At 39.6% G+C, this 16,907-nt stretch overlaps 3 protein-coding genes across 3 annotated transcripts; all 3 read right to left on the bottom strand.

Moving 5' to 3' along the window:
- Positions 1-26: 26 nt before the first annotated feature.
- On the bottom strand, positions 27-5,043 carry si:ch211-59o9.10 (uncharacterized protein LOC561841 homolog). Its single transcript, XM_017689662.2, has 11 exons — positions 4,908-5,043; positions 3,573-3,794; positions 3,092-3,146; positions 2,495-2,999; positions 2,220-2,377; positions 1,816-1,902; positions 1,086-1,203; positions 853-953; positions 615-736; positions 421-520; positions 27-330 (listed from the first exon to the last, which is right to left on the bottom strand). Exons 2-11 carry the CDS (start codon positions 3,746-3,748, stop codon positions 271-273), a joined length of 1,482 nt encoding a protein of 493 aa, XP_017545151.1. The 5' UTR covers positions 3,749-3,794; positions 4,908-5,043; the 3' UTR covers positions 27-270.
- A 934-nt stretch (positions 5,044-5,977) lies between these two features.
- On the bottom strand, positions 5,978-8,865 carry sycp3 (synaptonemal complex protein 3). Its single transcript, XM_017689670.2, has 8 exons — positions 8,677-8,865; positions 8,423-8,501; positions 8,302-8,336; positions 7,755-7,872; positions 7,474-7,573; positions 7,146-7,244; positions 6,140-6,244; positions 5,978-6,031 (listed from the first exon to the last, which is right to left on the bottom strand). The coding sequence occupies exons 1-8, from the start codon at positions 8,807-8,809 to the stop codon at positions 5,978-5,980; spliced, it is 723 nt and encodes a 240-aa protein (XP_017545159.1). The 5' UTR covers positions 8,810-8,865.
- A 1,908-nt stretch (positions 8,866-10,773) lies between these two features.
- On the bottom strand, positions 10,774-15,610 carry actr6 (actin related protein 6). The gene is made up of 11 exons (XM_017689677.2): positions 15,338-15,610; positions 15,132-15,249; positions 13,845-13,913; positions 13,629-13,752; positions 12,767-12,902; positions 12,628-12,684; positions 12,006-12,104; positions 11,815-11,893; positions 11,485-11,656; positions 11,151-11,289; positions 10,774-11,068 (listed from the first exon to the last, which is right to left on the bottom strand). The coding sequence occupies exons 1-11, from the start codon at positions 15,403-15,405 to the stop codon at positions 10,942-10,944; spliced, it is 1,188 nt and encodes a 395-aa protein (XP_017545166.1). The 5' UTR covers positions 15,406-15,610; the 3' UTR covers positions 10,774-10,941.
- Positions 15,611-16,907: the final 1,297 nt, after the last annotated feature.

Genomic DNA, 16,907 nt, shown 5'->3' with positions numbered 1-16,907 from the left:
TCACTCAAATGAATTAGTGTCCAAGCTGATCTAAAAACTGAATTTATTATTTAAAAAAAAAAAAAAAAAACAGCAGTTAAAAACTTGTGAACCTGAAAGACTGCTGAAAACACACTCTTGTAACATTTCTGGAACGTTGTCAGAATACTTCATGCATTTTGTGCTGGTCCATCTTTTTGCATTGAATAAGACATTGTTTAAAAAGGGGGGTGTGACTACAACTGATTTCATCTATACTGTGAGGTAGAGATTCAGACCTGAGTGAACAGGTCAAGAGAAGCCACCACACTCTGACACATCTGCCCTGCAAATAGGACACGTGGAGCTCTCCTGAGAATCAAACAGAAAAAAAATAGTGCACAGATTAACAATACTTTTCAGAAAAGGGTGAAGTTGTGTAACTGTGTTACAATGACTCACTTTTAACCAGCGGTCAATACAGTTCACATGGTAGTCATGGAGACATGGAAGCATTCTCAGATTCTCCCCTTCTTTGTAGTCACAGAAACAGATCTGACACCTGTACAGAAGAAAGAGTTAAAAAAAATATTACAAACCTGCAGAGTTAGTACTAATGGGATGGAGAAGTGAGAAATTATGCTCTAAAGACTTACTCTGTTTTCCCAGCATTATGTGTAGGGTTATAGACTTTTGTAGGAAGTCTTTCTATATCCCCTTTACTAAGAGTGTTCTTGGCCACTGCAGTTCCCTGAAGCTCCTCAAATGCCAAGAGAGCCTGGGGACAAAAACCACCAAAGAAGCATAAGCAAGAGAAAACGTGCTGATGGGCATAGGAACACCAGCATATATACTCTGTTTAGCAGCAGAGCTGTAATCATCTAAGATCCATACTTCATAGTTATTGCCCTGGCTGTCATCAAACAGGTCTACAGGCAGGCGGGAAGTCTGTCTGCGGCGACCCCGGCGTGCTTGAGGCTGTCTTGCTTGCCCACCTGACCAGTCAAAATAACACAAAATCAGAAAAGACATCTTTCAGAATTCAGAATATGCATGAACCTTACCTGAGAAACAAACATGTACTAATTAAACCTATTCCATGTTTACGAAATAAAAAGGTGACATACCAGGCTGCCCATGAACCATTGCCTGCTCCAGCTCTGCAAACCCCAGGCTTCTGAACGATGGCGAGTTGACCATGGATGCCCAGGGAGAGATCCAGCCTAAACCTACATAGGACTCAACCTAAGGAGAATATGTGAAACCAAACAATTACTCTTTATTAGTCACAGATAATAACTGGAAAGTTGGCGTCAATTATAACACTGGTTCTCATCTCCAGTTCTGGGAACCCCTTGACCTGCACATTTTCATGTATTTTCTACCCCAACACAACAGATTAAGATAATGATAATTACCTTTCGAGCTAGATACTTTAAAAGTGCAGCTCATGGAGGAGAGATTAAGAACCACTGGATTATAATAATTTTCAGTAAAGTTTTTAGGCAAATAAATCTGCTCAAACATAAATCTCCTAAAAGAATGAGCTCCAGAGTGGTTCAACTGTCTACAAAAGGAAACATCTGGTGTATTGTTATTGTAGTGTAGTATTTATTGCCTATATTACACAAATAGCTGCTAGTCATATGTGTGTATACAGTGTATTTTAAGATAAGGAACGAAAATCAAATTTATCATGAGATTTCACGACACACCTAATGATTTCCTAATGATTTATAATCAAAACCAATCTCTGAGAGGTCAGAGACTACCCTATTAACCATACTTTCAGCGTATGCTGTGTTTCAATGCTCTAGATAAAAAAGGAACTTACTGGATGTATTTAATAAAACTAACCGAGTGGTTATGTCCGTGTCTGTTGGGCTGAGTGGTCTGTGATCTCCGTTCCTCCTGATGCAGCTGTTCCTCTCGGTCAAACTGCTCCTACAGAACAAAACAAGCAGCGCAATTAGAGTAAAAATGGACAATATGTTTCACACTACATGCCTTTCTAACATAAGCTTCTGCCATTTCCAAAATGTACAATTTACTAGCAATCTACCCAATTCACCTCAAGAAGGCTTTGATATTTAAAGCAAATCAAGTGCAACAGAGAACTAAACCATGTAGTCCCCTAAGGATTTGTGGCGTACTACCAAAGCTTTCTTTCCAAATCTCATTCTGCTGATTGTGATCCCTCAGGAGCACAACTGCTCAGCATGTTAATCACTAAGTGACAGAGTTAAGATAACAACTCCTACCTGAAGACTTCTTGCAAATGCCTCATCTTCAGCCATTTGAACGGAGCGAACCATGGCCTCAACAACCACATCATCCTCCTCATCCTCATCTATGATCACAATCTCTTCCTGCATTTGACAAGCTGGAGGATTCATAGACTCATTTCTCCTCTCATTATCTGTGCATAATATGGCAGAGAAAGCACCTGTTAATATACATCCAGAATGGATCCAATCTATCAAAAGTTGAAGCCATGACTATGACCATCCCTTTCGAAACAAATGAAGGTTCACACCTGTATCTAGCATGCACGTCTCTTCCTCTGCTCCCTGCAAAGGTGCTGTTGATGTACATCCAGAGGACTTGGGACTAATTCTGGTGCTTTTCCTTCTAGGTTTCTGTTCTTTCTGATCCTTATTACTTATTCTAAGCTTTTTTTGCTCAGAAATTCGTCTGCGTGGGGACATCTCAGTCAAGCAACTTTGACCAGCAGCAACGTCCAGCACTGAGGGTTCAGGAGCTCCAGCAGAAGATGAAACTGTAGAAGTGGAAGCGGAGGAAAACGTGGAGGATGGCGCACGAGGAGACTCCAGCCAAGTATAGTCAGAAGTTAAAAGGTATGAGGCGGGTACAAATCCATTTCCTCCATTTCCTTTTAAGTGTGATTCTTGAATATTTGCTCCAGTGTCTCGGAGTCTACGTCGCTTCAGTGTTCTTTGAGAGTTTGGAGTTGTGTGGAGATATCCTGGCACCACATCCCCTGTCTGTGATCTTTTGGTATCTGAACCACATACTGAAGCCTGCCAATTAGAAACAAATGACAAATGCTGCATTCACCTGCTAAAATGTCTCTGTAGATTAAGATTACATTTAAAAAGAAAGCTGCTCTTACCCCACTATGATTATCAGTTACTTGGGAATGGCCTTTTCTTCTAAAAACAACAGGACTGCATAGAAGAAGCAGATACTTTTAATACAAGAAACATCATGAAAAACCAAATAGCTATTTCCATCATCTAGCAGACAATTTCTGTGATCCAAAACAATTCCTTTTACCACGACCTTTGCGAATGAATGTAGTCCTGAATTAAGACAAACAGTGATCCTCTATGCCACCATATTGGTGTTCTTGATAAATGATTAAACGTTGATTAGGCATACCGAGGTGAAACACTCTGTAAAAACACTTATAAAAAGAGATACTAAATCTTATGATTTTGGAAGCTTGGAAAACTGACTTGCTAATCAGACTCTACTCTAGGCAAATACCATAACCTACTACAGGATATATAGAAATATAAGGAAACCTCTCCCTTTTATTACTGGGCAATTTTTGATACACTACTTTGGTTCTTTTTTCTACTCACTCATACCTTGGAGTTTCAGGAATGAGTACAGAAGAAAAATCATGAGAGGCTCTTCGTTCGTCAAACGGCAGGTCGCTGTCGTCCAGCAGACAGGCATTATTTAAAAATTCAGCAGCTTCATGCTCATCCAGCTCTCGGAAAGGACTGCCCTCTGTTCTCGAGTCTTGTAGTGTGCTGTCCATGAGTTCTACTGCTTGTTACGTACGGCACCGTGGGTACATTTTAGATCTGAATTAAAACAAAGCGAGATACAAAATATGAAACATCGTACACAAGCCAACTGGAGCGTGACTGCTGCAATCTTAAAGGGGCATTCCACCAGTTTATCAAAATTTCTGTGTAATTCAGTTGTTAAGATGTACACAGTCATTATGAGTGGTTCGACATGAAATGGTTAACTGTGCTTTTTTCTCTACAGTGCTTGTGATAGGAACCAGGGGTCACAATGTCTACAACACAAACACAGCCATTTTATTAATTATCCCAATCCAGCACTGAACCTACATGTATCTCCTAGATTTGTATAATGTTGACAAGGGTATAAATCCAGGGTCACAAATCTAAAGCAATAAGTTTTCTTTTGGTACTATTTTGCCTTAACGACGTTCTGTATGCCTTCCTCCAGTATTGGACTAAAACAAACGAAAATACATTTTAAGCCAAATCTTATCGCAAAACTGTGAAAAAACAATGTGTCATCAGACAGCATACAGCTATCTAACCATTTCATGTAATACGTTTCTGTGAGGGAACTTTCAGAGACGCTAAAATCTGCAGACGTCTGGTTCCTATGACCACCACTGTGAGCAATTCAGACTCGCTAGTTTTTCTAGAATGGAACATTTCACATCAAACCACTCTGAATGGGTTTGTTTACATCTCAACCACTTAATTTTGGTGAAAATCGGTTCCCCTTTTTGGAAACAGAGTTCTCCTTTAACCTAAGCTGAATTAGCTGGCTCGCGTCAGCTCGCCACGGTTAAGCCTATAAAGAAAGAACACCGCCTGATGCTGCTTCGCTAACAAGCACAGGAGTCAGTGAGTTTGGCACAGCTAGCGAGAATATAAATGACCGCTTTTGCTTGAATTTCTATAACACGTTTCTCTTTGAATGAAGAAGCAGATGATGGCACAACATGATGATTATAACTAAGCACTTTTTTGTGAGTTCATTTGATTTTGTGACGCGTTTGTTGCTGCTTGCTAGCCGGTATGTAGCAAAGTTAGCTAAGCTAAGCTAGCTAACCTACTAACTACTATGGAAAGACAGGCTTTCTAAAATTATCGGGACAAGACAGGTAGCTAGATTATACTATACATACACGTATAGACTGTGCTTACCGTGTGTAAACAGAATGGCCTGACCAAAAATATCTGTAGCCTTCAAGCGGTTTAAATTGTACTCATCGACAGAAAGCGCCACTGTTCAGCGGTTCTTTTACTTTCTAAAACTTCCTTCCGCCAATGTCATTTCCGAGTTTCCTCTGGCGTTTTTCCAAGGAGCACATGCAACTAATTTTCCTGGATTTTTGCCTTTTACTGAAGATATTTATTTGTAAACAAATTTCAAGGTTAGCTTTTGTATACCTAAATATTATCCCTCTGAAATATTTTTAAATAAAAAAAATTATATAGACATAAACTCTTTGGTTCCATTAAACATTTCCTGAAAATGTTCTATTTTGCTACAACTTTTATTTCATAAAAGTGAGAAAATTTAATTTCCAATTTAATCCACATATGCAATGAATATCTGTGTAATACTGAAAGCTATTCCAATATGTAGCAGCCATCAACTATGTTCAGCTCCAGATACTGACAGAAGTGTTAGTGGTGAAATCTAGAAACCATTGCTTTGTCTTTCCCTCGCTGTTAATTTTAAGGTTACGCAAAAGGAACTTATTCCAAAGCACAAATGAATAGTGTACAATTATTAGATTTTTTTTAGTTGATAGATTCAATTCAGCATTCAAACTGACTAAAGTCATCTAAATAATCAGGAACTAAAAAAGGCATCCAGTGTGATTTTTGCCCATTAATAGTCTTCATCTCCAGTTCTTAGTGGCTACACCAGACCAGGAACAGACTCAAGGAGATCCAATTCCAACTGGAGTCCAGCATGTTCTTACACGCAAAGGTCATGTATTTAAATCATTCAACAAAAAACATTCTGCTCAGTTCAAGGAACATCAGACGTCAATTTTATTTATTTGTGGACAATTTGCGATATATACAGAATTTACATGGAGAACATGTGTTTGTTAGGAGTAAAATAATAAACTTGAACGAGATCTTGCATTGCTAGGTTACAAGAATTCTTCCCAGTTCAATAATAACATGAATTCTGAAGGACAACATGAGCATTGAAGGTACTTCAGGTCTTGAAACTAACCCTGATACATCGGCACACTTCAAAAGAGCATGGACTGGAGGGACTTCCGCACTGTGGCCATCTCCTGTTGTTGCTAATGAAAAATGTACAGAACAAAACTCGTGATGAAATGGCATTTTCAGCAAGCAAATGTGTGCAAAGACAGCCTGAGAAATACATGAATCTTTATGCATGCACTCACTGTGTCCATCATTATCTTTTTCTGTAGCAGGGCCATCTCCTTTTTCAGCTCCATCTGTGCTCCCTGAAGGAAAACCTCGTGGCTCTTCTCCATCTCCTCCATGTTCTGTAGGGAAAAAAGCCAGGGCTCAATTTGAGGGGGAATGAAAGAGGACGTCATACCCCGAGTGACAAAGACAAAGTTTAAAAACAGAAACTGCCAGTCTGAATGCAGCACAGAGTAAGAAATATCTGAAAATTACAGTAAAAAATAATTCGAGTTCATACTCAACCATGTTTCTGTTTTTAAGACAGACATTAAATCCCACTCTGCATACTTTATAAGTCCTCTTTTACCCTGTTCACCCATTCAAGACCCCAATTGAACCACCAGAAACCACGTATTATTGAAGTGGTGGTGTGTTAGTTTGTGTTGCTTAGATACAAGTGGATCAGATACAGCAGTGCTGCTGTTTTTAAACACTGTCCAATCACTGTCCACTCAGACACTCCTACCTTGTTGGTCCACCTTGCAAATGTAAGTCACATAACACATTTTGTGTTAGTCACCCTCTACTCTGAATATTTTAGCTGGTGGACTATTCTCAGTCCTGTAGTGGCACAGATGTTTAAAAACTCCACCAGTACTGCTGTGTCTGATCCACTCGTACCAGCACAACACACGCTATTATGTGTTGAGGACCACTGCAGTGCTGAGAATGATCCATGACCCAAATATTACCTGCTCTGTGGTGGTCCTGTGGGGATCATGACCACTGAAGAACAGAGTGAAAAATGGGCTAATAAAGTAAGCAGAGAAACAGATGGACTACAGTCTGTAAATGTAGAACTTCAACATACCCCTAAATGGTAAATGGAGCTGATAAAATGGACAATGAATGAGATACAAGGTGGGGTTCCTAATAAAGTGCTTGATGAGTTTATATATGAGTTATATAATAATAATAAGGCTCTTTAGCGTTCAAATGTTCAAAATTCATATGAAGTAAGGGCGCTCAGTTTCTAACCTTGACAAACTGCTCATACAGCTCTTTTATGGTTTTCAGTTTTTGGCTCTGCACCACTCGGGCTTGCTGGAAGAGCTTCTGCTGCTGTCGAAACAAATTCTGCAAAGATAACAGTGACTGGTTAAATTTATACAATGGGTAGTTCCACATCACATTCAGGAACCAAGACTTACTGAAATTTATAACAGCAGTAGAACCTTTTACTCAGAAACTACAATTTTTATTTACAAATAAAAATTACTGAACAAACTCAGAGGAAACAATGTTAACACTCATCTACTTTGTTATTAATATAATGGGCTTTTAATTCATATTCAGCAGCACTCACGTTCAGTTTCTCCTCTTGTTCCTCAGACTTCTGAACATCAGTCTCCCACTGCTGGAGCACTGAGAACACCTGCTGAGAGTACTCCTGTGTCAGCTTCTGTCTGTATTGGGGGGAGCAGAGATAAATGAAAATAGTTACAATTTTTACACTTGAATTTGAAATATTAACTGGTATTAACTTAAAAGGTAACTGCAGTTCAATTAAAATTATTGAAGCACGTGTAAACCTCAATAATCTTCTTATTGTTGGAACTGCTGAAGGCTGAGGACCTGAGGACTTACCTCTGATTATGTTGGGTTTTCCACAACTGTTCTATTTTCTGGTTGCTGCCTTTCAAGGAACTTTTGGTGAAAGCCTCAAGGCGTTTCCTCTTTGCCTGCATTGCCTTGCTAATGTCAGCTGCACCAGCATTGAAGCATGCAACATTGAGAAAATCAATAAAAAAAAACAGCTGCTGACACTGCAAAAAAATGGTTTCTTGATGAGTGAAATTATCTTAAATCTAGTTAATAAATCTAAAATGTCTCACATTGAATGTTGTAAGCTATACTGACCGGTAAATGGGCTTTTTGGAAGAAACATGCCTAAAACGAGCAAAATTATCTGCCAACGTAGTGAGATAATTTGACTTGGACTAAAATCTCTTAATACATGTAATAAACATAGAAAAAGTTAAACAATCTTATAGTAAGCTTATAATAATCTGAACATGAGACCGATGCACTGACTAGATTTAAGATCATTTTACTTGCCAAGATAGCATTTTTGCAGTGTAAAGTGACAGAAAGCAAGATCTCTGTTTGTGGTTCATAAGTGAAACTCCCCCACCTCCAAACTTTTCCAACATTGTCTGAACTTCATTGCTGTAAAAACAAGCATATCCGTGCATCAGCCAATACTATACTCAAAAGCCTAGTTATACCACTTACATGGTAAACATCAAACTCACCCTACACCTACACCCAGGTCATTTTCCTCAAATGAACTTGCAGATCTCTTCTTGCCAAGCTTGTCAACAATTGGAGTTTCTACCAAAGCATTCATATGTTTGGAATTAATACAGTTAATATGTTAAATTTAGTGCAGTTTACCAACAGAAATGTAAATATTATCCAGTCATAAAAACATCTCATAATGTTCAAGTTTAAATAAACAGATTAACTGAGAGATTAAGAGATACACAGACAGAAAGACAGACAACACCTTCTCTAGCTTCATCATCAGAACCGCTAAGGCCTTTCTTTTCCTCCTCTATATTGAAGTCAAAAGCCTGTAAATCTGTGGCATCTTCTGTTGGTTTGGTCTTCTTGGTTTGTTTCCTCCCTGATGATGCCATTTTTCTAAACAAGAAAAATGACAGGTTGTTATATATACACTGCTCAAAATCATTAAAGGAACACTTTGAAAACACATCAATGGGGAAAAAATCATGCAGAATACATTTCCTGATATGAACTGGGTAATGTGTTAGGAATGAAAGGATGCCACATCGTTTGATGGAAATGAATATTATCACCCTACAGAGGGTTGAGTTCAAAGACACAAAATCAAAGCGAAAAAATTATGCAGCAGGCTAGTCCATTGCAGCAACTCAAAATGGTACTCAGTAGTTTGTATGGCCTCTATGTGCTTGTATGCATGCCTGACAACGTCTTGGCATGTTCCTAATGAGACAACAGATGGTGTCCTGTGGGATCTCCTCCCAGATCTGGACCAGGGTATCACTGAGCCTCCTGGACAGTCTGAAGTGCAACCTGGCGGTGTCGGATGGACCGAAAACATAATGTCCCAGAGGTGTTCTACTGGATTTAAGTCAGGCAAGTGTGGGGACCAGTCAATGGTATCAATTCCTTCATCCTCCAAGAACTGCCTGTACACTCTCGCCACATGAGACCAGGCACCGTCGTGCACCTGGAGAAACCAAGGACCCACTGCACAGCGTAGGGTCTGACAATGGGTATAAGGATTTCATCTCGATACCTAATAGCAGTCAGGGTGCCGTTGTCTAGCCTGTAGAGATCTGTGCGTTCCTCCAGGGATATGTCTCCCCAGACCATCACTGACCCATGACCAAACCGGTCATGATGAATAATGTTGCAGGTGGCATAATGTTCTCCATGTCGCCTCCAGACCCTGTCACATGTGCTCGGGTGAAACTTGCTCTCATCTGTGAAAAGCACAGGGCCCCAGTGGCGGTTTCCAATTCCAGTATTCTATGGCAAATGCCAATCGAGCTCTATGGTGCTGGGCAGTGAGCACAGTGAGCCCACTACAGGATGTAGGCCCTCAGGTCACCCTCATGAAGACTGTTTCTGGCAGTGCTCATGCTGTTCCTCCTTGCACAAAGGAGCAGATACCGGTCCTGCTGAGGGATTAAGGACCTTCAACAGCCTTGTCCCGCTCTCCTAGAGTAACTACCTGTCCCCTGGAATCTCCTCCATACCCTTAAGACTGTGCTGGGAGACACAGCAAACTTTCTGGCAATGGCACTTACTGATGAGCTATCCTGCAGGAGTTGGACTACCTGTGCAAAAAAGTTTTCCTCTGTGTGTGTGTGTGTGTGTGTGTGTGTGTGTGTGTGTATATATATATATATATATATATATATAACGTTACATCATTCTTTGCTAAAAGGTTAATCTTACTCTTAAAAATTATTAGCTTATAAAGCGTATTTAGCCCACACAGCAACCCCATGTTTATATGTAATAACACGCTGTACTAGCTCTGAGTAATGATTGTTTTAGTGGTAGCTGCTAACGATAGCTGGTTAATGCTAGAACGGTAGCTAACGCTTACCAACGCTAGCCAGGTTAGCTAACTAGTTAGCGGGTCTAACCAGCTAACCTTCATGACATTACGAATAGTTGACTTGATACGGCTGAACTAATTGCTAAAAGACCTCTAGAACTTGCCGATTTTCAGAATTAGGTTACATTCTAGACCTTTTTAGCGATCAGTGTCGCAAATTGTAGTTTAAGTTACCGCAGCTGATTTGTCCTCCGGACTCTGTGAGGAAACTAATCTTTGGCGCCACTAACGAGCAGCACGCGCCAGAACTGAAGAGTTAGAGATCAGTTTATTATTTTCTTCCTTGAGATCATTTTTTGTTTAAAGGGCCAGTGAAGGCCGCTTCTTGTCTTTTTATATACACAGCAGTGCAAAAGGTCTAATGTGTATATGTAATAGTGTAAATGTGTGTAAAATTACTGTATGGACTGGGAGGGGATAAGATTTGAAACTGCATCTTTCACCAAAAATCATTGGTGAAACATATATGGTGAAAAAATGAAAATAAAATATATGAAATCATGTTTATTACCCCTCATTCCATTTTAGGCATTCAATAGTACCAAAAAACAAAAAAATACAATTTAGATTCTCAGTTGCAGACTAACATGAGCGTTGTCACAGCAGATGTCACATGAGACATAAAATGCACAAAATAATTCTGGAGTTGTTCACAGTTTAAATGTCAAACTTCTCGTATATGCAATGTCCATTTTCTTCATAATCCTCTCGTGTGACCACCATCTCTTCAAAGTCTGGGTTTTCTGCTAAGAGCTTTCCTCCTTCCCAAGCGTAGCAGATTGGACTGGAAAGAGGAAAATTTCCAGGTTAAAAAGAATGAAAGAAAGAAAGTCATCAGCCACAATTTTTCTGTACTGTACACTTACTTTTGTGGCAGTACTACAGAAACCTGGAATTCAGCAGGAGCAAGTGCACGGACTTCCTTGTACACACGATCCCTGAAACCTGGGAACAAGGCGTTGCCACCTGTCAGGACGATGTTCTTATAGAAGTGGGGCTGCATTTCTACAAATGGGAAGAAAAGATCATTGTCACATATAAAGACTCATGCAGGATTGTTAAATTTTTAAAATTTCAACATTACAATTTTTTGTGGGCCTCATAGACACCCATCACATTCACTGTAGCCTTTTTAGCCTTTTAGCTTCCCTGAAACTGTTTGGCATGACTTTTGTCATGGCCACTGTAAAGTTCTGTTACCTTCAGGCATTTTGTTGATTGAGTTTACTAATGCTTCTGGTATGCCCATCTCCTGGATGCCAATATCTGAAGGGTGAAAAAGCATCTCTGGGACAGCAAACCTCTCATTGTTGAGCCGCAAGATTTGCTCCCCGGTTTTATACTTCCCTGTGAAATTCATCTCCTCTCGAGGCTGTAGCACACAAGAACAGGAAGAATGAATAATATCAGTTTCCTGAATTATGATACAAAAAGCAAAAAAGTCAAGTTACTTATCTCTCTTTTTACAGATGAATAGTAATGCAAAGACACCAAATTATCAAAAATGTGTTGTATGCTTAAATATCACACCTTACAGAAGCCCTTTTTAATGGAGCTAAAATCTGGTAGTACATAGTCTCTCATCACCATGTTTTCTTCTCCTTTCAACCTGCACAAAATACAAGGCGACAGCCAGTGGCAAAGCTGTTTGACTGGTTTCAAGTTCCAAAACTGTGCTATGACATTTGCTGTGTCACACAGGCAAACACAACAATACTCACTGAGCGATCTCCATGTCGTTGTAGAAGTCCTGCGACACATAGCACACATCTTCCTTCACTTGGTTGATCACGTGTGTCTCATCCATCACATGCAGCTGCCTTTGAGAGAAACGTAAAGCATCAGGAACCGTTCACACCAGGCTGTGTTCCTCCGTCTCCATGAACCTGCTAAATCACCTTTAGTTGCAGCTTCACTACAGAGTAATTCTTAAAAGACCCATATCTTGACATACTGAGTTTGAGGCAGCATTTAAAGGGTTCAAAACATACTGATCACTCCCCAGTCCATACATGGACAAGAAGCTGCAAAAACATCCCATTCTGAATTCACATTTTTTGTGAGGAACAAACAGCCAGTGAGAACTGAGATCATCTACATATATCACATGTTAAAAGCCACAGTAATGAAACCAGCTGGTTTAATGCAGAAGAGTTAAAGAGGATTAAAGAGAGGATGGAACATGGGCAAGAAAAAAATGAATTATGCCTGTTACAAGAACAAGGCAATCAAGCAAAGTATGTAGGATATGGGCCCTACAAGAACTCATTTGGTTCATTCAGATAATATTATTCAGTCCTCTGTTGGCTACTCTTATGCAACCATAGATGACAACATCCTTACCTGTATGAAATGATCTCTTTTAAGTGGTTGGTGAGAAGTTTTCCACCTACATTTATCCTATGGAGCCAGAAGCAGAATGTAAAAGATGTAGCCGAACAGACAATGATGAAATTGTGTGGACATGAATTAAGCGTCAGACCTGCAGATACCATCCTTCATCTTCCTTCCCCTACAGTAAGGGGCGATATGTGTGAAGGAGAAGCCACTATCCACCACAATGCAGCACAACTCTGAATTGTTCTCCTGGAAATATCTGTGTGCACTCAGAGATCCAGCTGAAACAAGGCACAGGGTGCTACAGTGAATCAGAATTGTTCATGAGTTTAAGACCATGATGAGTCCTATTAAATGTTAAGTTTGTAGGATCAGGGTTAGTGACTTAAACTCTGACCACAATCCTCATCACCAGAGATTGATAATAACTAGTTACATTCAGTCATTTGATTGCACTTTTGTGAGCATATTCAAATTTTATTTTTTACTTATAATCATGTTCACTAGTAAGAAAATCAATTTGTTACCTCATTACATTTTACTCATTAACATTTAGTTCCTAATTGCTTTTGTGTGTTTAATTTCATCATATTGATGACATTACCTACACTGCATTGTGACTGGTAACTTCTGAGTTTTCTTATAAGAACCTTTACACAACATTTCAGATAATTGGATTAGTACAGTGTATTAATAGATACTAAATGAGTATTAAAGATAAATAAAAGATACATTAAAAGACTCTCCAGTAATATTATCTGAAGGTAAACATATTATAGATAATTACACAGTACTATACAACACTATAAAATACTTAGATCTGGTTGTAAGGCTTTTATTTAAATATGGATTTAGGATATTCTACACAACTCTGTTCATCACTAATAACCTTTAAAGAACTAATCAAAAATAAATAATGAACTAAAAGAAGAACCCACGGCCGAGAAGGATAAGCGGCTTAGATGATAATGTGTGTGCTTGTAAAAGAACAATAAAGCTGAACTCACCATTGATTCTCAGAGCTGCTTGAAACTGGTACTCTTCAAACAGAATCTCGTTCATAGATTCTTGAATAGACATAAAGTTGAAGTAGGGCTCCGTTATCACTACGCTGGTGTCAGCAAAGTCAACCTGCAACCGTTCACAGTTAAACATTGTAATCACTCATTGTTCATCATTTATGGCAACAACTCTTCCTGTATTTTTGTGGAAGCTGTGACTACCTTAAACATCTCTTTTCCAAACAGATGATCCCACACTTTACGTTGCACATCCCAGTTAACAAGGTAACCCTGAAACAAACAAATGTGATGTCGTCAAAAAAAAAAAAAAAAAAAAAATGCACAAGTAAATGGGTTTCAAATTCAATCAAAATCCAATGTCTGTAGACACCTGCTTGTCTAATGTTTAACATCCAAATTCAAGGATGTTAATAGGGAGCTTTGCGGCAGTGATTGCCTTTCCTCTTCTGATAAGGCAACACTACATGTTGAAATATTGCTGTGAGGATTTGACTGCATTCAGCAACAAGGGCATTAGTGAGGTTATACTGATACTGATGTTGGATTCAGTTCTGGTTCACTCCAGCTCATCTCTAAGGTACTGGATAGGGTGCCATCACTCCAGAGAACACTGTTCCACTGCTCCACAATGCTGGTGGGCTTTATACCCCTCTAACCTATGCTTGGTAGTGGACATGGTGACCTGAGGTTTATGTATAGACATTGTTCTCAAGTCTCACGCTCTGAGCGTGTGACACACGCACCTCAGCGAGTTCACACGCTCACACGCCACACATGCCATTTCTCACTCTTGATTTTTTTTTTCTAAAAAAAAAAAAAATCCAATCAAAAATTAATTCGCCCTGTCTACAAACGAGTCACAGCCACTGTTCAGAGAAGTTACCCAGTTACCACACCCTATTCAGCCAATCCATCGGTTGCATATTATAAAGTACTCTCGTTGAGCCAATCAGAATATAGATCGCTCAAATTGGTTTTAACTCTCCCACACTCGAATGCCGATGCAGAGAGGGTTTTTTCCATGGTGGGCTTGAACAAGAACAAAACCAGAAATGCCTTGGCTCTGGATGGAACCCTCTCGGCAATCATGACCGTCAAAATGGCATTGAGCTGGCATTGAGCCTCATTGCTTTAAATGGGAGCCCCCAGTGTCTGTGATCAAGGCATCTAAATCTGCCACAAACACTTACAACACTCAGCATCACTCACGAACACACACAAAATATCCACCATTGTTCAGTGGGGCTTAATTTGTGTTTTTGTTTTGTTTGTTTTTCTTCTTGCTTGTACTTGTACCTGTTTGTACTTTTAATTATATGTCATAGAATAAACCGTGAAATTTGATCAAATCAAACTTGTTCTCTTTTAAGTTGAACACACTTGGAGGGTCAATGGGCCGTTGGGTCGATGGGTGACCCATCCCAACTTAAAGCTTATCACATATCAGAAGCGGTGTGCACAAACTTTTGGACAGTGTATCTAGCTTACCTTTTGGAATGGGAGAATGTAGAAGAGTCCAGACGGGTCTTTGATTTCATCTAGTTGATTGGCGGTGAAGGTTTTTAGCCTCAGTGTTTTGGAGCGAAACTGGCAATTTGGAATAACGCTGAGAAAACACGAATCAGATGTTAAGTAACTCACCAGAGATGTATTAGTATGTATGTTATTTACAATATAGAGAGAAAAGCTCTTACCTGACTTTCTCGTGGCTATATCCGATCTTAGCCGTGTAAGCACCATTGTCCAGGACAAGGGTTGTCATTTCTAACGTTCGTTAGCTGTCGCTCAGTACGAAGAGCACAGAAAAACATACAAAGTTGAATTAACCAATAAATGACATTTTCTTGTTTTGGGAGTTTTAATGTTTCTTGTGTGCCTTTTCACTTAATTCAGCTTGTTTTAACTCTTCTTCTCACGATAAAGCCCAACATTACAAATATTCCTTTACTGCCACCTAGTGATGGGTCGGTCGCGAAAGGCTACAGACACACCGCACAGTGAGCGCACGAACACGAGAGAGGGAGAGGCTCCTGCAAAGTTCGCTCGGAGACAAGAAAGAGAGAGAAAGTTGCGCTTTACATAGACCGAGGCTACACGCTGGAACGGTGAGGAAAACGTAGTAAAGTTTGGACACATTTTAATGTGATAGACAGCTCAAAGGCAGAGTGTAGACTGTGCAAAGCTAAAATTTCATATCGAGCAGGCTCCACAAACAACCTGCACAGGCATATGACAACTGTTCATCCATCCGTGCAATTAGAAGAGAAAAGACAAGCAAGAGAACCTGCTATTAATGAAGGTGCCAGTGTGTCTACTGTGTTGCTCCTACAATGTCTACACCCACTACACCACCACAACCACCTAGACCTACAACCCAGAGCTCTATGAGCCAGTTTTTGCAAAAGGCCATGACCCCAGCTAAACAAAAGACAATTGATGAGGAACTGGCTAAAATGATTGCACAAGATTTTCAGCCATTTTCTGTCGTGGAAGACAAAGGATTCAGAAACTATACTCATGCTCTCAATCCAATGTATGCATTTCCAAGCAGGAAAACACTTTCCCAAACAATCATCCCAGTCCTGTATGACAGAGAACGTGCTTCACTCCTAGAAAGGGTAGACTGTGTATTGTAGCAACATCTGTCCCCTCAGAGAGAATCTTCTCCAAAACAGGGCAGATGATAACAGAAAGGAGAAATAGGATCAACCCTGCAAAGCTGAGACCCTGAATTCCAATCTTCACTAGACTTGGAAAAACTGTCACCTGGATTCTGCTTTTTCTTTTTGTTTTGTACATTTGAATTTATATTTTCTTGGAGTGGTGTTTTGTTGAAGTGGTGTTTCACTGTACGTGGTTGCAAATTTGCAAATAATATACACAATCAGAGACTGGACGTTTTGTCTAATTGAGATGGGTCTTTGCTTTTGTTGTATTTTATCATTTATTTTTGTAGCACTCTGTTCTATGTTGAGTATATAAATAAACATTTGATATAATGTATGTTTTCATGTTAGCAATTCATTTTACACATAGTTTAATAATTTAAGCAACAAAAAATCTGAGGAGCCACTTGGGAGCCGAAAGAGCCGGCTCTTTTTAGTGAGCCGAGCCAAAAGAACCGGCTCTCAAAAAAGAGCCGTAATTCCCACCACTACTGCCACCTACTGTTTTGGAGATGTAACATTACCTTCTTGAAAGCTCCCGTTTACTGCCTACCGCTTAAAGGGGAATTTCAGTAACTTTTCAAAATTCCTGAATAAT

The sequence above is a fragment of the Pygocentrus nattereri genome, chromosome 8, assembly GCF_015220715.1.
Source record: "Pygocentrus nattereri isolate fPygNat1 chromosome 8, fPygNat1.pri, whole genome shotgun sequence".
Lineage (NCBI taxonomy): Eukaryota > Metazoa > Chordata > Actinopteri > Characiformes > Serrasalmidae > Pygocentrus > Pygocentrus nattereri.
The sequence above is the reverse complement of the archived record's forward strand: the minus strand, read 5'-3'. Positions and strand labels throughout refer to the sequence as shown.